The 20,915-nt window shown below is 48.0% G+C and overlaps 1 protein-coding gene across 3 annotated transcripts in view; it reads left to right on the top strand.

Moving 5' to 3' along the window:
• PIWIL1 (piwi like RNA-mediated gene silencing 1) overlaps positions 1-11,318 on the top strand; it is a 34,468-nt gene extending 23,150 nt beyond the window's left edge. Inside the window, exons 18-20 of one of the 3 annotated variants that reach the window (XM_027577543.2) lie at positions 7,566-7,691; positions 9,826-9,973; positions 10,109-11,315. In XM_027577543.2, coding sequence (XP_027433344.1) covers positions 7,566-7,691; positions 9,826-9,973; positions 10,109-10,225 — 391 coding nt within the window. In that variant the 3' untranslated portion in view covers positions 10,226-11,315. Of the gene's footprint in view, positions 1-7,565; positions 7,692-9,825; positions 9,974-10,108 lie in introns of all 3 variants that reach the window. The other 2 variants (XM_027577541.2, XM_027577542.2) reach the window with 2 other exon arrangements.
• The last annotated feature ends 9,597 nt before the right edge of the window (positions 11,319-20,915 follow it).

Genomic DNA, 20,915 nt, shown 5'->3' with positions numbered 1-20,915 from the left:
CTTATTTCTAGCTGAATTGGAGGGCACTTCCAAGTCTTCTGTGGCCAGATTCTAGGTGTTGATTCTACACATTCTTTTTATTTTTAATTGATACATCAATTAAAACTTAATGTTTACTTAAAATTTATTTAAATTCACTTAACATGTAGCGTATTTATTCGTTTCAGAGGTAGGATTTAGTGATTCGTCACTTGCATACAACACCCAGTGCCCTCCTTAATGCCCATCTCAGCCAGTTACCCACCCCCCCCCCCAGCAACCCTCAGTTCCTTAGACTTGAGAGTCTCTTGTGGTTTGTTTCCCTTTTTATTTTCATCTTATTTTTCCCTCCCTCCCCCCATGATCCTCTGCTTTGCTTCTCAAATGCCCATGAGTGAAATCATATAATTGTTTTTCTCTTATTGACTTATTTTGCTTAGCGTAATACCTTCTAGTTCCATTCACATCTCTGCAAATGGCAAGATTTCATTTTTTGATGGCTGAGTGATATTCCATTGTGTGTGTGTGTGTGTGTGTGTGTGTGTAATATATAGACACACCACATTATCTTTATCCACTCATCTGTCGATGGACATCTTGGCTCTTTCCACAGTTTGGCTATTGTGGACATTGCTGCTATAAACATTGGGGTGCACGTACCCCTTCGGATCCCTACATTTGTATATTTGGGTTAGATACCCAGTAGTGCAATTGCTGGATCGTATGGCAGCTCTATTTTCAAATGTTTGAGGAACCTCCATACTGTTTTCCAGAGGGGTTGCACCAGCTTGCATTCCCACCAACAGTGTAGGAGGGTTCCCCTTTCTCCACATCCCCGCCAACATCTGTCGTTCCCTGACTTGTTAATTTTAGCCATTCTGACGGGTGTGAGGTGGTATCTCATTGAGGTTTTGATTTGGATTTCCCTGATGCCGAGCGATGGTGAGCACTTTTTCATGTGCCTGTTGGCCATTTGGATGTCTTTGTTGGAAAACTGTCTGTTCATGTCTTCTGCCCATTTCTTGACTGGAATATTTGTTCTTTGGGTGTTGAGTTTGATAAGTTCTTTATAGATTTTGGATACTAGCCTTTTACCTGATAAAAGACATTTGCAAATATTTTCTCCCATTCTGTCAATTGCCTTTTGGTTTTGTGGACTGTTTCTTTTGCTGTGCAAAAGCTTTTTATCTTGATGAAATCCCAATAGTTCATTTTTGCCTTTGTTGTTTCCCTTGCCTTTGGAGACGTGTCTAGCCAGAAGCTGCTGCAGCTGAGGTCTCAGAGGTTGCTGCCTGTGTTCTTCTCTAGGATTTGGATGGATTCCTGTCTCACACTGAGGTCTTCCATCCATTTGGAGTCTATTTTTGTGTGTGGTGTAAGGAAATGGTCCAGTGTCATTCTTCTGCAGGTGGCTGTCCAATTTTCCCAACACCATTTGTTGAAGAGACTGTCTTTTTTCCACTGGACATTCTTTCCTGCTTTGTCGAAGATGAGTTGACCATAGTAGTTGAGGGTCCATTTCTGGGCTCTCTATTCTGTTCCATTGATCTATGTGTCTGTTTTTGTGCCAGTACCATGCTGTCTTGATGATGACAGCTTTGTAATAGAGCTGGAAGTCCGGAATTGTGATGCCGCCAGCTTTGCTTTTCTTTGTCAACATTCCTCTGGCTATTTGAGGTCTTTTCTGGTTCCATACAAATTTTAGGATTATTCCATTTCTTTGAAAAAAAGTTGATGGTATTTTGATAGAGGTTGCATTAAACGTGTAGATTGCTCTAGTAGCGTAGACATCTCACAATATTTGTTCTTCCACTCCATGAGCATGGAACAATTTTCCATTTCTTTGGGTCTTCCTCAATTTATTTCATGAGTGTTCTATAGTTTTCTGAATACAGATCCTTTGCCTCTTTGGTTTATTCCCAGGTATCTTCATGGTTTCTGGTGCAGTTATAAACAGGATCAATTCCTTAATTTCTCTTCTGTCTCGTTGTTAGTGGATAGAAATGCAACTGATTTCTGTGCATTGATTTTTATATCCTGTTGCTGAATTCCTGTATGAGTTACAGCAATTTTGGGATGGGGTCTTTTGGGTTTTCCACATAGAGTATCATGTCATCTCTGAAGACTGAGAGTTTGAGGACTTCTTTGCCCATTCAGATGCCTTTTATTTCTTTTTATTGTCTTGATTGCTGAGGCTAGGACTTCTAGTACTATGTTGAACAATAGTGGTGAGAGTAGGCATCTTTATGGTGTTCCTGATTTTAAGGGAAAGGCTCTCCGCTTTTCCCCATTGAGAATGATACTCGCTGTGCGCTTTTTTGTAGATGGCTTTTACGATATCGAGGTATGTTCCTTCTATCCCTACACTGTGCAGTTTTAATCAAGAAAGAATATTGTACTTTGCCAGATGCTTTTTCTGCATCTATTGAGAGGATCATATGGTTCTTGTCCTTTCTTTTATTTATGTAGTGTATTTGATTGATTTGTGGATGTTGAACCATCCTTGCAGCCCAGGAATAGATCCCACTTGGTCGTGGTGAATAATTCTTTTAATGTCCTGTTGGATCCTATTGTCTGATATCTTAATGAGAATTTTTGCATCCATGTTCATCAGAGATATTGGTCTGGAATTCTCCTTTTTGGTGGGATCTTTATCTGGTTTTGGGCTCAAGGTAGTCCTAGCCTCATAGAAAGAGTTTGCAAGTTTTCCTTCCATTTCTATTTTTTTGAAACTGCTTTGGAAGAACAGGTATTAATTAATTCTTTAAATGTTTGGTAGAATTCCCCTGGGAAGCCATCTGGCCCTGGGCTCTTGTTTTTTGGGGGATTTTTGATTACTGATTCAATTTCCTTGCTGGTTATAGGTCTGTTCAGGTTTTCTGTTTTTTCCTGGTTCAGTTTTGATAGTTTATATGTTGCTAGGAATGCATCTATTTCTTCTAGGTTGCCTAATTGGTTGGCATATAGTTGCTCATAATATGTTCTTATAATTTTATTTCTTTGGGTGTTGGTTGTGGTCTCTTTCATTCATGATTTTATTTGGGTCCTTTCTCTTTTATTTTTGATAAGTCTGGCTAGGGGTTAATCAGTCTTATTAATTCTTTCAAAGAACCAACCCCCCGTTTTGTTGATCTGTTCTACTGTTCTTCTGGTTTCTATTTCATGAATTTCTGCTCTAATCTTTATTATTTCTCATCTCCTGCTTGGTTTAGGATTTATTTGCTATTCTTTCTCCAGCTCCTTTAGGAGTAAGGTTAGGTTGTATATTTGAGACTTTTTTTATTTTCTTGAGAAACACTTGTATTGCTATACTTCCCTCTTAGGACCACCTTTGCTGCATCCCAGAGGTTTTGGACAGTTGTGTTTTCATTCTCATTTGTTTCCATGAATCTTTTTAATTCTTCTTTAATTTCCTGGTTCACCCAATCATCTTTAGTAGGATGCTCTTTAACAAACTTCAACTATTTGAGTTCCTTCCAAATTTCCTCTTGTGATTGAGTTCCAGTTTCAAAGCATTGTGATCTGAAAATATGCAGGGAATAACCCCAGTGTTTTGGTGCCAGTTGAGACCCGATTTGTGACCAAGTACGTGATCTACTCTGGAGAATGTTTCATGTGCATTCGAGAAGAATGTGTAGTCTGTTGCTTTAGGATGAGATGCTCTGAATATATCTGTGAAGTCCATCTGGTCCAGTGTGTCATTCAAAGCCCTTGTTTCCTTATTGGTCTTCTGCTTAGATGATCTGTCCATTGCTGTGAGTGGGGTGTTAAAGTCCCCTCCTATTATTGTATTATTGTCGATGTGTTTCTTTCATTTGGTTATGAATTGATTTATATAATTGGCTGCTCCCATGTTGGGGGCATATGTATTTATAATTGGTAGATCTTCTTATTGGATGGACCCTTTAAGTATGATATAGTGTTCCTCTTCATCCTTTACTACAATCTTTGGTTTAAAATCTAATTTGTCTGATATGAGAATTGCTACCCAAGATTTGTTTTGATGTCCATTAATGTGGTAATTGGTTCTCCACCCCATCACTTTCAATCTGGAGGTGCCTTTGGGTCTAAAATGAGTCTCTTGCAGACAGCATATTGATGGGTCTTTCTTTTTTATCCAGTCTGAAACCCTGTGTCTTTTGGTTGGGGCATTGATTTAGCCCATTTATATTCAGAGTAACTATTGAAAGACATGAATTTAGTGCCATTGCTATTACTTGTAAAGTCCCTGGTTTTGTGTATGGTCTCTGTTCCTTTCTGGTCTTCGTTATTTTTGGGCTCTCTCTTTGCTTAAAGGATCGTCTTTAATATTTCTCGCAGGGCTGTTTAGTGATCACAAATTCTTTAGTTTCTGTTTGCCCTGGAAGCTCTTTATCTCTCTTTCTATTCTGAATGACAGCCTTGCTGGATAAAGTATTCTTGGCTGCGTATTTTTCTCATTTAAGGCCCTGTATATATCATTCCAGTCCTTTCTGGCCTGCCAGGTCTCTGTGGATAGGTCTGCTGCCAGTGTAATGTTTCTACCCTGGGAGGTTACCGACTTCCTGCCCTGAGCTGCTTTCAGCATTTTCTCTTTGTCTCTGAGATTTGCAAGCTTCACCATTATATGTGAAGGTGTTTGACCTCTTTTTATTGGTTTTGAGATTCTGCACATTTCTTAAAATGAGTTTATTATGCCAGTAAGTCCTCAAAGAAGTCAGGGATTTTTTTTTTTTATCTCTTTTGAAGTAATTGTGTTTCAGATTAAAATACTAATAAGCATTTTCTAGTGTCTTGGAAATGGAAGTTAATGTTCTTTACTATCTTTAAAAATTTTTGTTTATTTGACAGACACAGCGCGAGAGGGAACACAAGCAGAGGGAGTGGGAGAGGGAGAAGCAGGCTTCCCTTCCCGCAGAGCAGGGAGCCCGATGCGGGGCTCGATCCCAGGACCCTGAGATCATGACCTGAGCCGAAGGCAGACGCTTAACGACTGAGCCACCCAGGGGCCTCTTTATCTTTAAAAATCCTAGTGCTTGTATTTTCTCACTAAAATAATGGTATTAATTTTCTTTTGGTGTCTAAAATTTTGTACACCTTATTGGGTGTGTTTCTCGGAGTTGGAAGTGCCGTCCCTGTAGGCGGTGGCCTGGCAGTAGGGGCAGGGAGCGTCCAATGCGGCGGCTGCCTGCTTGTCTCCTCTTCTTTTACCACTTTCACCCTCAGCATCGTCCAGCCTCAGTGGCCTTTTCCTCACACCTGGAGGAGAGGAAATTTTCGAGAAGAGTAGGGGCGCCTGGGTGGCTCAGATAGTTCAGCGTCTCCCTTCAGCTCAGGTCATGATCCCAGGGTCCTGGGATGGAGCCCCATGTCGGGCTCCCTGCTCAGCGGGGAGTCTGCTTCTCCCTCTCCCTCTGCTGCTCCCTCCCTCTGCTCCCCCCCACTACTTGTGTGCACTGTCTTTCAAATAAATAAAAATCTTTAAATAAAAATTTTTTAAAAAGTAAAGAGTAGAGGTCATAGTGTCCGTTCATCTTCCAGTGTTGAGCTGAATATTTAGGATATGGGGAAAGCACCCTGTGGCCATGGTGGAGCCTGCATCTCTTCTACTTTGTTGAGTTCTTCGGGTTTGGTTCCCAGAAGCCTGGGCAGAAACTGCTCTCGCAGAGGAGATGGTAGCCCTGGTGAGTATCTGAACAGGACCCCTGTTCACACTCAGTGTGCGGCCCTGAGCCTAGGGTGCCTGCTGGGGCTACCTGCCCAGTTCCCATTGAGGGAACGGGGTAAATTGGTGCAGGGAAGGGCTTTCAAGTGGAGGCTTGGATGGAGGCATACCCAGCTGTCCCAGGAAGTGGATTTCACATTGTGAATTGTGCTGTACTTGGTAACTGCCAAGATTAGTGATCGAGTGCAGGGCATCCCGGGAGCAGAGCTAGGTTCATCCCAGCGTTGCCTTCATCTGTGAGATGAGGAAGGAACTAACCAAGGTTGTCGAAAGGAATACGCAAGAACAACTCATTACTTCATACAGTACCCAGTAAGCACTCAATAAATGGTAGATAACTCGTCTAGAAAAAACTTAAAGTTGTGTAGCAAGTAAAATAATATCCAAGAATGATTTCTCACTTTGAAGAAATGCAGTTTGGATGTAAATATTTGTAATTACTCTTAGAACCGCAGTATTTGTTTTTTAATTGAAATGTTGATGTTAACTTTTTATTAAAATGCATAATGGATTAGCTGATTTAGGATATTTGATAGAAGAACAAATCGAAACGTCACTTCATACTTGTGACCTTTCTGTCCTGAGATTTGGTAAGTTGTTTCTTGTGATGTCAGAAGACTCAAATCCACTTTGTCTTTTGGTTCTTGAGACTGGCTTTATTACATCCAGAGCCACAGTAACTGGGCAGCACTAGACTTCCATGGGTAGATGGTGATATTTCTACAAATACCCTCTGTTTACGTAAAATCACCCCCCTTATCCCTTCTGGATTTGCTTATTTGACTATCCTGAAGGAGCAAAATGAGATTGATTGTTAGATGGAAGTTCCCACTTCAAGTTCTTTTTGACCATTTGTCCACATAGCATTACTGTGAACGACCTTCCCAAGCCAGACTTTCCAGATCCCATTGCGTGTAAAGCTCTCTGTGTCCCACAGTTTGGAATCAAGTGTATTTTTGCTCTGTGAGAACTAATGTTCTGGTTGGGAAAAGGGCACGGGAGGAATGGAGGGATTGGTGCCAATTGGCACAGGAATTGGTAACGGTCCTCTCTCAAACGTCCAGTACGTTACACCAGCACAGTTCCCGAGTGCCTTCCGTGTGCCAGTCCCTGTACTCTGGAGTGGCTGTGTGTTCAAGAACAGGATTTGAAATGAACCTTTCAGAGATGGTAGAAAAGGTGTGAAACGTATTCCAGCCCACATGTGCTGCCCCCTGAAGGGCTGCCCTCCAGAGTGCCAGAAGGCACGTTAGGGGCCAGCAGATGGCTTCTGGTGGAGTGCTGGACGCTCGGGGGAGGGGAGCTCCATCTGGGCATAGGGAAACCAGCCCGAGAGTGGCACTGGGCAGTGAGGTGCAGAGGGGATGTAAAGGGTGCGTCCCTTGCCAGCATGTTGGTGAGCTGAGGGGTGACTAGGCCCCGGGAGGGAGACAGGGAGCCCCGATACCTCGTGAACCAGTAGTGCTGGGTTAGACTTGGACACTGCTGAAATGAGCTTCCCTACCAGCAATTTTAGACTCCAGATCTTATTTTTCACCTAGTAGAAAATGCCCCCTGAGGAGTGTTCCAAATTGTGTGCTTCGAAGCATGCTGAATGTACAATTTCCGTGTGCTGGGCCAGCAGTGTGCTTGTCTGTTGACGGAACATTTGCGTGACCCCGCGTCACATGCCGTCCTTTACTGCATCCCCGGTGACTCCTGGTCCTTGTCTAGGTCCTCACAAGCTGTGGTGTGCCCTTTCACAACTTGGACAGATACTCTGCCTCGAGAGGGAGAGGGGTTTCTGTTTAAATGGAGGATGGGAATGTGAATGTCTGAATGATTGGGTGCCTGGAAGCATGACAGACTCAGTGTCATTACATTCATCATCATCACCTTTAAGCCCAAGACTAACGGTAATTGTGGTGAAGAAACGAGTGAACGCCAGATTTTTTGCTCAGTCTGGAGGAAGACTTCAGAACCCACTTCCAGGGACGGTTATTGACGTAGAAGTCACCAGACCAGAATGGTAAGTTCTGTGCGGTTACATGAAGATTGTTTTCTGCTTTATCAACTTCAACACATTTATTCTTTCTTCTCTTTCTGATAAATACTAAAGTCTTCAATTAGTTTGATCCCATAATACTACTAAAGCCTATGATTTGTTCGTGTCTGAAATGGTAAACCGGTTTCTGTGCAGTGTTCTTTGGGGGGAGAGGGTTATTGTCTGTGGCACTCATTATACATACAGAGGGTGAGAATTGCTGCTGTAGATTGCTTTTGTATGTTTTTAACATGTAACCTTATCCTCAGATTCTTGTTCCCTAGTAAAATTTTTAGATCTGAAATGCTTTGTTGTTGTCCAGAGGTCAGAAAGTTGCATTTGAAACACAATTGCAGATAAGAAAAGTGGCTTCTGAGTAAACAAAACTTTTTATGTAACTTGGAGCTACACTTTGCCATAGGAAAGCCAGCTAGCTAGGACATCCACGGGCACAGGGGGGCCACAGGGCGATGCTGTTAGCACCCAGGGGTGCAGCTGTCAGGTGCTGAAGCTTGCTGGCTCCTCGCAGACTCTTTTATGGTGTGAGGCCTAAGGTGCTGTAAATCGTGCAGGTGGCAGCTCCTCGGTCAGTCCGGGTTAACGCCATCCTCAGGAGAGGGCACTGTTAGGACCATTCCTCTTTTTCAGTGTGACGGAGCTTTTAAAAAGGCAGCTTTAATCAGGGTGAAGTGTGGGCCTCGGTGCAAAGCTGCTAATGTGGAACGCCCTTCCTGCACAGACCTTGGGTAAATGAGGCTTCACTACACTAACTTTATGTACATAAACGATAGTACAGATTTTTAGTTCTCTTGAATCAGTTGTGTCAGCGACAGGGAATGGAAATTTCCATGTTGAGATGCGTTATCTGGGATTTCTGTCTTTTTCTCAGGCAGGTGTTAGTTATGGCAGGGCTTTGGAAGGATTGTACTCATGGGGGAAATCAGCTGAGGGAGAACAGAGAGGCTAAGATACTAACGTAGTGAGTTCCTTTCCTGCAGGACCTTCTAACCAGTCCGAGGGACCCCACCGCGCTCCCTACTAACACTCCTCCTGCTCTGTTAACCACAGCTCGGGGCTAGCATTGACCTGGAGACAGCTGATGGAAACGGACTGGGTAAAACCCAAGTTGAATTATGAAGTGTGGGAACATTTCGTTACTTCTTACCAGATGCTATTTAGAACTTAGCTGCCGAGGCTCTACCCGCGTCCAGAGAAGCCCCCCTCTAGGGCTGCAGTCCCGTTAGCTGCCGGCACTCTGGACGCCATGTGCCTGAGCCAGGAACTGAGACTCAGACTCCCAACTCTGTTGTGAGTTCTCTGCGGTTTTAGGGCAAGTGGTTTCGTGTGTCTGAAACCCTTCTGCTTCTAAAACACTAATAATCTGTTGTAGGTCAACTGTGGTGTTCTGATTTGTCTAGTTTCAGTGAACCTAGCAAGTTGCACGGGTAATTTCCTTATAGCTTTACTAGGTCAGGTGACTGTCTGCTACCCAGACAGTGGGAAAAATGGATGTCCTGTTCCTCTGTTTGCAGTTCTGGTGTCTGCTTTACCCTTTGGGTCCTGCACTAGTTCTGCTTCTGTCCCTGGAGGTTCTCAAGTCCTCCAAGAACCTACTTTGCATCCTTAATGATTAAAGTGAAGTAGGTTTTTGTTAAGTAACAGTGGGAACAGCAAGAGGGGGAAGGTTCTGTGGTAAAAGCATATCTTGGGAACGACAGTGCCTGAAACAAGAGCTGCTCTGATTTTCCCCGCTGCTGCTGCCCTCCAGGACCTCTGTGCACCCCAGCGTGCCCCGCGGGATGCAGGCTGCCAGCCGTGCGTGGCTCGAGGACACCACTGTGATTGGCAGCCCGAGCACAGATTGAATGCCCTGGGGCATCAGTGACATGCATTTAAAATCTCAGGAGTAGTGGTTTCTGAAACCTTGGTCACACAAGCATTCCAGAATTGTCCATGAGCAACAAGTGTTCTGGACTTGAAGGAAGCACATTTCATTCTGAAGAGGTTAGCTTCCATGAGAATACAGGATCTTTTCACTGTAAGAAACGGGACCCGTGTGAACTTCCGCTTTCAGACAGGTAAGCCTCCCTTCCATGTGGCTTTTCTCTTGGAATTCCAGGTATGATTTTTTTATCGTGAGCCAGGCAGTGAGAAGTGGCAGTGTTTCCCCCACGCACTATAACGTCATCTACGACAGCAGCGGCCTGAAGCCGGACCACATACAGAGGCTCACGTACAAACTGTGTCACGTCTACTATAACTGGCCAGTAAGTGTGTCTCCCTGGGGGCGTGGGCTCACACGGGTGAGCTTCATTTTTCAAAACAGGAGCTGCTCTGTTTTCAGAGGCTTTTCTAGTGAGTACCGTGAGGAGAGTAACAGCTCTGTGTTTCTTCCACTCAAGGGCGTCATTCGCGTCCCTGCTCCTTGCCAGTACGCCCACAAGCTGGCTTTCCTCGTGGGCCAGAGCATTCACAGGGAGCCCAACCTGTCCCTGTCCAACCGCCTCTACTACCTCTGACCCGCGGGACAAGACGACGTGCAGCCGCTCCTTCTGTTTGACCTTGCAGCTTCGGGGGTTTTTAAGCTTTTATTTTTTTTTTTTAGCTGTTTATCTTTCTAGAAATGAAACTTGGGAAGGGAATTAGGAGATTTGGAGTCTTGTTTGTAGCATTGCTGCTGTGACTGGCTTGTAGGTAAAAATTAAAATTTTATATTTCATCTTGTTGGCTTTTCAAATACATTGTGAGAATTGTTTGTTTTGAAAAAAATGGATAAGGTACTTTGTATTATAAACTATTTGAAAAGTGAGAACGTACTTGAAAGTAACGTTCAGGAGTGAGCAAATCCTACTTTGTAAACCTATATTAATTCATCTTCTTTTTGAAATATTTTTAATTTGAAGGAGAGAAAGGCATAAAGTGGGAAGCTCACTACAGCTGGAAGGTAGGGTTTTATTTGGGTATCTGATCTATTTTAAAGATAAAAAGCTGCCATTGAATAACCTGTACAAGGTATGGGAATGGTAGGAGACTATGGAGAGGTAGGCTAACTTTTATTTCATTTTGGGGCTAGGTGGTATGGGGGTTAAAAGAAGATGGTTGAAAAGTTTTAAATTTCTGTCCAAAGAAACATTTTAAGACTCTTTGACAAAAGAGGCCAATAATCTATATTAACATTACTATTTATTTTGTTTGCAATGGGGACATCCTTCTACTTGTGATAAAATAAAATTGGATTCTCACCTTATTCACTAACAGTGTAGTTTGTTTTTACTGAAAACGTAATTTATGCATTTAATGCACTTTTTTAAATGCTGGAAGGCGTACTCTGTCAGAAGGGTACAGTTCCATTTAGAAAAACTAAATTGGCGTTACTTTTGAACTTCAGCGTCGGAGCTGCCTGCTGCAGCATTCATAGGGCAAGAATGGAGAGCCGTAGTTTGTGAGTTTGTAAGTTGTCGGGATGTTGATGATTGCAATTATTCATGTGGACATAGTTGTAGGAATTTTCAGGAAATTTTGCAAAGAGCTGGCTGGCAGTTAATGAGTAAAACTACTTTGAGAACCCCTTTAAGCATTGCTTGTAAACGTGATGCGTGTGCACATTAGTGCTCCAACATAAACCCCTCTCATCTTAGCATCATTATACTGGGTCTTATCAAATAAAGGCTTTTTGGACTTAGACTCATTAACATGAATGAAAACCATTTTATTTTCCTTTTAGTTCTTCAAGCTAATAACTGTTAACATTGCCGTTGGCTATTAGCCCAGGTTCCTTAACCTACTTGGGCTGTAAACTCGAGAAGAAAAGGAACAGGAAATGGGAGGTTTCAGAAGAGTGCCAGAGACCAGATGCCGTGACGGAAGTCGCTCGAGGCTGTCCTGCTGAGAAGGGGTATGAGGAAGTCTACCACAGCCGTGAATGGTGGGCTTGGGCCATTTTGTTGGTATAGATTTGTAGAGCTAGTCAGGAGCTTTTAAGTCCTTGAAGTGCCATTCCTAGCAGGTTTTAACTATCTCTTAAAGTGTAAAGGTTTTAATGTCTTCAAAACCATGAAGAATTGGTAAATGCAATCTGGAAAAGTTGCAGTAGTCAAGAGACCCTCACTCAAGTCAAAGACTTGGCTGTGAGGAACAGAAAACCTGCTCAAATTAGTTTCAGCCAAAAGGGTTATGGATTGACTTGCTCCTTCCCTCTGAGGCGGGGTTCCCGGATTGAATCTGTTCAACATCACCCCGTTTGCTTTGTAATAACCGTGAGCTCTGGGCCTGTGCCAGACGGAGAAGCAGAACGTCTCGGGAAGATACCAGCCGAACTGTCCCTTAGACACGTCCCATATGGTTTTTCTGGGAATTTGGGCAAATGCCAGCTGAGAAGACATCTAGAGTCTGGTTGACGAGAGGATATGGGGGCTCTCTCTTGGTTCTGCCTTCTTCGTTGTTTTTGACCGATGGGCGCAGAGTCTAGGTTTAGGTGTCCACCTCACCCCCTGGAAGGAACACCCTGGCGGTCTACACCTCCTGGAACCGGATGTGATACCCAGATGGGCCGGGTCTGGCTCTTGTGCAGGTGGTAGGGTGCCCATGGGGGCGTGGGTGAAGGAACAGCTCCCTGCAGGAACGTCCGGGTGGGGGGGGCACACCCAGAAGACGGAGGGCACAGGGCGGTCAGCTCTTGGATGCCCGTGGTGGCTGCATCCGGCCGCAGAGAGAGCAGAGCGCCTGTGCGGGAGTCTGCTGCAGAGCTTTCAAGCCACGGAGCAGAAACGGACTGAAATAGAAATCTGCACTAGTTGTACCCCGGAAGGCTCTTCCTTCCCAGTCTGACTCCTCGGCCTCAGAAGTCCCTGAGGTAACCCTGTGGTTTGGTGGGGGCTCTGCGGATGTTCAGCACAGTGGGGCTGGGGCTGGGCTGGGGGGTGGACACAGGCTCTCCCCTCACCCCTCCGAGAGCGTGTTCTAGTTCATAGATTGTGGCGTTTCCTGGAGCACACAGCTACTTGCTCCGAGCATTCTCCTGGAGTTTCTGTTCTCCGTGTCACATAGTCTGTTTTCCAGCAGCAAAGGCAACCTGATGCTGTGGCACAAATCTTCAGATTACGTTTCTATATCTTAAGGTTTGATTCAAGGTCACAGAATTGGTGGTATCCTCCTCCAGACACAAGATTTCAAGGGCTAGTTAGAGCCCTGGTTGTGTACTCTCCAGCCCAGTTCCTGAAAAGTCCAGGGTGACAACTAGAGGTTGTAAAATTTTCGAGGGATTGTGTCCACGAAGAGCCCCTTTGTGGCTTTGTGGTGAGAGGGAACCCCCCCTGCACCGGGGTTACCCAGAGCCTGCAGCGCCCCCCAACCTGCCCCTGGACACAGCCGGGACCACCGGCAGGCAGCTTAGGGCCCCTGGCCCCCTCCTCTTTCAGACTTGGATAGGACCTCTGGAGATTGCTTTCTCTGACTCCATCCCTCTCATCCACGGTGAGAGGGAGCCTCTGGAATTCACGGTCATGTTCCAGCCCCTTGTTTGACAAGTTTCTGTGCCTCCTGAACATGCCTTAGCTTTCTCCCAGGACACTTCCTGTCGGGGAGCGGGGCAGGTGTCCCCCACATTGTCCGCACCCCCTCCTCTTGTAGGCATTTCGTACTCCTGGGCTCAGACCCGGTGGGGACTTCAGCTCCCGGCTTGTTCACATCATGCGGTGTGGTTGGTTTCAGCACAGGGCAAAAACACCAGTGCAGGGCAGCATTTTCCTACTGGTCTGTGCCCTGCGCCCCACAGCCCTGCTTCCCGGTTGCTGTAACCGTGATCACGGGCCCTGAACGCTGCTCCGCAGACTGCACATCCCGATTTTGCACCCCGCCGCTCCTAGAGGTCTCCCCGGCTCCCCTCCGGACCCTGCAGTGCCCCAGCCACGCTCCCTGTCCCCTCCGGACGCTGCGCTCAGCTGCGTGACTTCTCAAGCACCCAAGAGAACATCAGCCTAGCGGCCGAAGGAGGCCACATCCATTCCTCTATGGATTAGTGATTCTGGAACTCTGTGCTGCTAAGGCTCCCCCAGCCACTGTGCACAAGATGGCGCGTTTTTCAGGGATGTTACTCAATTTTCTTTTCCTTATTCCCAGCAGCCTACAGACCTGGCTGTGTCTTTCCCATCCTAAAAAACAGGACTTTGGGTCCCCTCTTGTCCCCCACAGCTGCTTTCTCACTTTCCCCTGGTAGAAGGCAGAGGGGGGTCCGTAAGGCATCCTCCGGACTGAGAAGACACCTCAGTACCCACGGACAAGCTGCTCCAAGCCGTCGAGCCAGAGTTCTGCAGGGTGACTCGTGGCGGGGCTGTGCAGGGCTCCATACAGCGCTCACCAGTCTGGACCACTGCCCCCAGCAGTGACCGTGACGGGCGGGGAGATCCCAGGCCGGAGGGAGACAAGTCGGGGCGGAGTGTCGCCCGCGCTCCAGCCCTGGGGCATCGGCCTCCTCCTGGCCGTTCTCGCGGGGAGCCGGCAGCCCCAGCAGCCTTACAACCCCCAGCAGCGAGGCCGGCAGGAGTCCCATGCCTCACAGCCCCGTGGAGGCCTGTGCGTCTGCTTTGCTGAAACTTCTAAGGACTTTCGCAGTGAGCCCTTAATAGCCTTTAAAGGCTAGGAGCCCAGCCAAATGCTATCACACTCTCCTGTGGGTTACTTCCTTTCTTGAGGTCCCCCAAATGTCCTGAGGTTCGTGTACCTGCCACGCAGTGACCTTCCTCACTCACCCGGTCAGGCCCCCTGGGAACCCGAGAAGCCAGGTACCAGGCCGGTTTTTTCCAAGGGGTGTCATTGGGTCCATAAAGTCCACCCGTCGTCTTTAACGTCGTCTGGTCGCCTCCGCCTACACATGGCTCTCAGACACAGCCTCCCACTCGGAGCCTCAGCCACATAACCAGTGTTCCCCGAACAGTCTTACTGAACCGATGAAACCGGAGTGGGTCTCCCGCCGTGTCACCGCCGCCAGCCCCGGCCACGCCCTCCTGCACAGGAGCCTCGCGGAGCGCCCCGCCCTCGTCTGGCGCTAGCACCCCAGGGCCTGCACTTGTCTAACTACCACGTTCACCCGTAAGAAAGCCTCTTGGGGATGAGTACCCTGACCCCACTGGCTTCCCTTCTCAACCAAGGCATCGACAGGCCCTAATCTTGGCGCTAGCTGGGGAATAAAAGGTCTCCGGTCAACCAGCAAAAGCCTGTAACGCCTGTACCATGTTAGGGGTTGGGAAGGGTTTTTTGTGTTGTTTTTTTTTAAAGATTGTATTTATTTGACAGAGACATAGCGAGAGAGGGAACACAAGCAGGGGGAGCAGGAGAGGGAGAAGCAGGCTTCCCGCGGAGCAGGGAGCCCAGTGCGGGGCTCAATCCCAGGACCCTGGGACCATGACCCGAGCCGAAGGCAGACGCTTAACGCCTGAGCCACCCAGGCGGCCCTGGGGTTGGGAAGGTTTGTATTGTACTCAGCACGAGCTAATGCTCAGAAATGTTCCAGATTCACCCTGCCCTAGGCTCTTGCCGCTATGACCTCCAACCTCCTGACTTCACACCTGTAACGATGTGGCTGCTTGCGAAGGAGAACTCCCAAGTCCTGCAACCCGAATTCACCTGTCCTGGTGAGATCCAGATCCCGAAGAACATCCACGCCCACAGTGTGCTCAGTAACGGGCGACATACACACGAGAAAAGAGGCGGGACGAAGCCTGCCCACCCGTAGAGACTAATTTGTCTAACCTTGATTTGTCACCCACAACCGTCAATAGTCCATTTCTCCCCCACATTTCAAGAGGTTTCCGTGGATGAGTGTGTGTTCAGCTTCACTATCAGGGCCAGTCCGGTCTGTCTGTCGGTGCGAGACCAATGATTGCTTCATTCTGCACGGGCCCCCCAGCCGCCCCCGGTGCACAGGCTGGAGGGCCACCGTGCCCCCAGGGGCAGGTGTACACCCCTGCTGTTCCCCCATTAGTGGAGGGGGCACTCAGCGATGCATCAGGCTTGCTTTGAGCCTTCAAGGGAATAAAGTGCTTCCCCTTAGGCAATAGCTCCCATAGGCTTAGCAAAACCAAACCGGGTTGTTCACGTTTTCTCTCGGGGCCCCCAATTTAGATCTGTCCACAGCCGTGTACCAGAGACCTCGAGGGGCCCCCTTTCTGCCATTTTATGGTCAGTAGGAGCCTGTGTTACTCCGTATTTTTCAACCCGTCTATTTCCCTCATGGCACAGGCTTTCCATTTGTTAGGCCAGCCTCCCCCGGGCATGTTAGCCCTCGGGGCAAGGACAGCCGCCAGGGTCCCACGCCACCGCCAGGGTCCCATGCCACTGCCTGGCCCGGGGCTGACGAAGATGGGTCTTTCCTGCCACAGGGGAGCCTGTGCTCGTCCCAACCTCCCAGCACCTGGCTGGAGTGCCACCTTGCCAATCGGTGCCACTAGCTGCAGCCGGGGGTGCTCAGCCACCCCTGCAGCACAAGATGAGCAGTGACTCGGGCCATATTTGACATCTCAGACCTTTGTAATATAATATGCTTGCCCCGGTACCCCACGTCCTGATGCCCAAGCTGCCACGTGCCTTGGCCCTTAGAGTGGCTCCTTAGCTGCCCCAGTTCATGGACAGCGGGCTCCCCCATAGTAGGCTCCATCAGTTCTGTGGACAACAGGCTTCCCCACAGACAAGCTCCCTCATGGAAAACTGTCTCCTCCCCATTGGACGACAGGCTTCCCCCCATGGACAAAGGGCTCCTCCCCACGGACAGTACGTTCCACCAGTTCCACAGACAGCAGGCTCCCCCCGCCCCACGGACAGTATGCTCCACCAATTCCACGGACAGCGGGCTACCCCCACGGACAGTACGCTCCACCAGTTCCACAGACAACGGGCTCCCCCCGCCACAATGGGCTCCCCCATGGACGGTACACTCCACCAATTCCATGGACAACAGACTCCTCCCCACGGACAGTACACTCCACCAATTCCACGGACAATGAGCTCCCCCCACGGACAACGGGCTCCCCCCCATGGACAGTATGCTCCACCAATTCCACAGACAGCTCCCCTGCCAGACAGTACGCTCCACCAATTCCACGGAAAACAGGCTCCCCCCACGGACAACAGGCTCCCCCACGGACAGTACGCTCCACCAATTCCACAATGGGCTCCCACCCCCACGGACAGTGGGCTGCCCCCACGGACAGTGCGCTCCACTAATTCCACAGACAACAGGCTCCCCCCCACAGACAATGGGTTCCCCCATGGACAGTAAGCTCCACCAATTCCACGGACAGCGGGCTCCCCCCCGCACGGACAGTACGCTCCACCAATTCCACAGACAATGGGCTTCCCTCCACAGACAGTACGCTCCACCAGTTCCACGGACAACGGGCTCCCCCCACGGACAGTACGCTCCACCAATTCCACAGACAATGGGCACCCCCCCACGGACAATGAGCTCCCCCTACGGAAAATGGGCTCCTCCCCCACGGATAGTACGCTCCACCAATTCCACGGAACAGTGGGCTCCCCCCACAGACAGTATGCTCCACCAATTCCACAGACAACAGGCTCCCCCCCCACAGACAATGGGCTCCCCCATGGATGATACACTCCACCAATTCCATGGACAACAGACTCCTCCCCACGGACAGCGGGCTCCCCCACAGACAGTACACTCCACCAATTCCACGGACAATGAGCTCCCCCCACGGACAACGGGCTCCCCCCCACGGACAGTATGCTCCACCAATTCCACAGACAGCTCCCCCGCCAGACAGTACGCTCCACCAATTCCACGGAAAACAGGCTCCCCCCCCACAGACAACAGGCTCCCCCATGGACAGTACGCTCCACCAGTTCCACTGACAGTGGGCTCCCCCCATGGACAGTACGCTCCACCAGTTCCACGGACAGCGGGCTCCCCCACGGACAGTACGCTCCACCAGTTCCACGGACAGCGGGCTCCCCCACGGACAGTACTCTCCACCAGTTCCACAGGCAACAGGCTCCCCCCCCAACAGACAATGGGCTCCCCCCACGGACAGCGGGCTCCCCCCATGGACAGGGGACTCCCCCGCAGGAACAGTGGGCTCTCCCCCCGTGGCCCCCTTGCCCATCCAGGCTTCTTTGGTTTCGGCCTCCTGCCGACTTGGCCAACTGTGACAAGGTGGATGGAGGTCAGTAACGTACCCTCCAGAGCAGGAGGACACTGTCGTCCCCAAACACAAGCCAGCCAGCCTGCGGCTCAGTCCCTTCCGGGGTAACTTACAGGCAGCCGGCCACCCAGGACGCTCCAGGCGCTCTCTGCGCAGGGCAGAGCGTGCGGCCTGGCGGTGAGGCCACAGGCTGGTTATCTGCTAGTTACCGCCGAGGGCAACACCTGTGCCCCGGAGGGAGCCCAAGGTGGAGACCGCGGATGGCGTCAGTGTTACGCCCCCTTAAAGCAAAAGACCTGTATTGCCCCCAACGGCTTTCCTCCCACAATCCGCGCTCTTACGGAGCTCCTCCCTGACCCCCGTGGTGCTAACCAGTCAGCTCCTAGCCCTCATCAGCGACCCTATGGGCACCATCTCCTGGAAAGGCGCCCTGTGCCTGGATGCTAGGACGCTGTCCCCCGGTGCCCCTTCCGCCCCGCTGTGCCTTCTCTGTGTCGCCCGATTCCACGCTGGAGCGCCTCTAGGGTCTCCCTGCTTTTTGCTCGACCCCCTTGGTGATTCCGTTCGGTCCCACGGCTCTTTCCTATGGACGTGTTTCCCGGCCTGGCCTATTTTTATCCTCCTTCTCCACCCAGGAGCCCCAACGTAAATAAATTTCATTGGGTTATAATTTACATATCAGCAAATCCAATTGCATGAGTTTTGACAAATGCATACACTCCTGTGTCTCCACCTCCATCAGATTTAGAAAAATACCTATTCCCTCCCTCCCACAAGTTCCTTCTTGCTCCTCTGCAAACAGTCCTTCTTCCCACCTTGTCCCCAAGCAACCAATGATCTGCCTTCCACCTCCTCTGGAATTTCATGAAAACGAGATCCCATAGTGTGTCCTCCTTTGGGTCTGGTGTCTTCTGCTCGGGACAGACCGTGTTTCGAAGACTCATGCGTGTGACTGTGTAAGTGTGTATTTGCTAAGCTGTGTTCCTCTGGTTGCATTTCATGTTTAGTCGTCAAGAGATGGGTATTTGGGGTGTTTCGCCTTTGGGCCTATCATAACAAACTGTAAGAAATTTTGTTGGAGCCTTGACGTGGACACGTATTGTTATTTCTCTTGGGTACGTGCGTAGACACGGAGCTGCTCGATCCGTAGGCGGAGTGTCTCTGACGTATGGTAAGCTGATGGCGGTTTCCGCCGTGCGCGTTCCCCTGCCTCTGCCCTGCAAGGCCTGAGTCCCAGCTGCTCGTGGTTTCCCCAACATCTGATGGTGTCGCTCTTTCTCATTTTAATAGAATTTTATGTTCGTTTTGTTAAGATTTTATTTATTTGACAGAGAGAGAGAGAGAGAGCGCGTGCGCACACACACAAGCAGGGGGAGGGCAGAGGGAGAAGCAGAGTCCCCGCCGAGCCGGGAGCCCCATGCGGGACTCGATTCCAGGACCCTAAGATCATGACCTGAGCCGAAGGCAGACTGAGCCACCCAGGTGCCCCTTAAATAGAATTTTAGAATTCTAGCTAAAATTAACCCAAATAAGATGACCTCATACAGCCATTGCTGTGGGTTATAACAACATTATGTTATTCGGGTTATTATTTGCATGGCCCTGCTGACTAATGATACTTACTGAGCATCTTTTTGTGTGCATCCTGGCCATTTTTACATCTCTTATAAAATACCTGTCCAAATCTTTTGCATATTTTTTTTAAAAATTGGTCTTATTGAATTGTAAAATGTCTTTATATATTCTAGATCCAGATCTTTTGTCAGATATATGTACTATGAACGTTGCCTCCCAGTTTCTGGCTTGCTGTTTTGTTCTCTTAAGTATCATTCAAAGAGAAAACATTCTTAAATTCTTTTAAAAGATTTTTTTTTTTTAATTCATTTGAGAGGGAGAGAAGGAGCGAGAGCACAAGAGCAGGCAGAGGGAGAAGCAGGTTCCCACCGAGCAGGGAGCCCGACGCGGGGCTCGACCCCAGGACCCGGGATCATGACCTGAGCCGAAGGCAGACGCTCAACGACTGAGCCACCCGGGCGCCCCAAGACGTTTTTAAATTTGATGAAATCCAATTATTAGTTCTTACAGCTTCTGCTTTTTGTGTCCTATGTAAAACATCTCTCTGTCCAAAATTTTCCATTTTCTTCTAGAAGCTTTAGGGTTTCAACTTTTTCATTTAGAACTGTGATCTGTTTGAATTTTTGTGTGCCATGTGAGATAAGCGTCAGTTTTCTCCCATAAATAATTAGCTCTTTCCGCAACATTTCCAGAAAACACCACATTTCTTTCCCCTACTGAACTACCTTGGTCCCTTGGCTTTAAATGAACATGCCATGTATGTATGCCTCTACTTCTGGATTCTCTAGTTTGTTCCAGTGACTTAAATGTCCACATTTTACACTAAAACAACACTGTCTTGATGACTGTGGCCTTACAAGTCTCAAAATCAGGCAATTGGGAGTCTTTTGACTTTGTTTATCTTTTTCAAAACCGTCTTGGTGATCGTAGATCATTTGCATTTCCGCATCATTTTTTAAATCAGCTCATCAATTTCTAGCAAAAGTCTGTTGGGATTTTTACTGGCATCTCACTGAATCAATAGATCTACTTGGGGGAAAATCGGAAATTTAACAATATTACATCTTCTAAACCATGAACATATCCTGTATCTCTATTTAAGAGCCCTTTTATTTCTATGCAATGTTTTATAAATTTCAGCATACAGGTTTTGCTCATATTTTGTTAAACTTATCCCTAAGTATGTTGTGGTTTTGATGCTAATATAACTAATTACCTATATTTTTACTTATTATACCATTTATATTTGTATTTTAATTTCTGTTCTAATTGTTCCCTGCTAGTTTGTAGAAATACCAATGATTTGTGTATGTTGACCTTGTAGCCTGTCACCTTGCCAAATCCACTTCTTAGTCCCAACAGCATTTTGTTGCTGTCTTAGCATTTTCCAAATACAAAATCATGTCATCTGCAAAGACTATTTTACTTCTTCCTTTCCAAAGTGTATGACTTCTCTTTCCTCATTGGGCTGGTGTTT

Source organism: Zalophus californianus, chromosome 14, assembly GCF_009762305.2.
Source record: "Zalophus californianus isolate mZalCal1 chromosome 14, mZalCal1.pri.v2, whole genome shotgun sequence".
NCBI classification, from domain to species: Eukaryota; Metazoa; Chordata; class Mammalia; order Carnivora; family Otariidae; genus Zalophus; species Zalophus californianus.
Note: the sequence above shows the minus strand (reverse complement) of the source record. Positions and strands in the feature narration are given on the sequence as shown.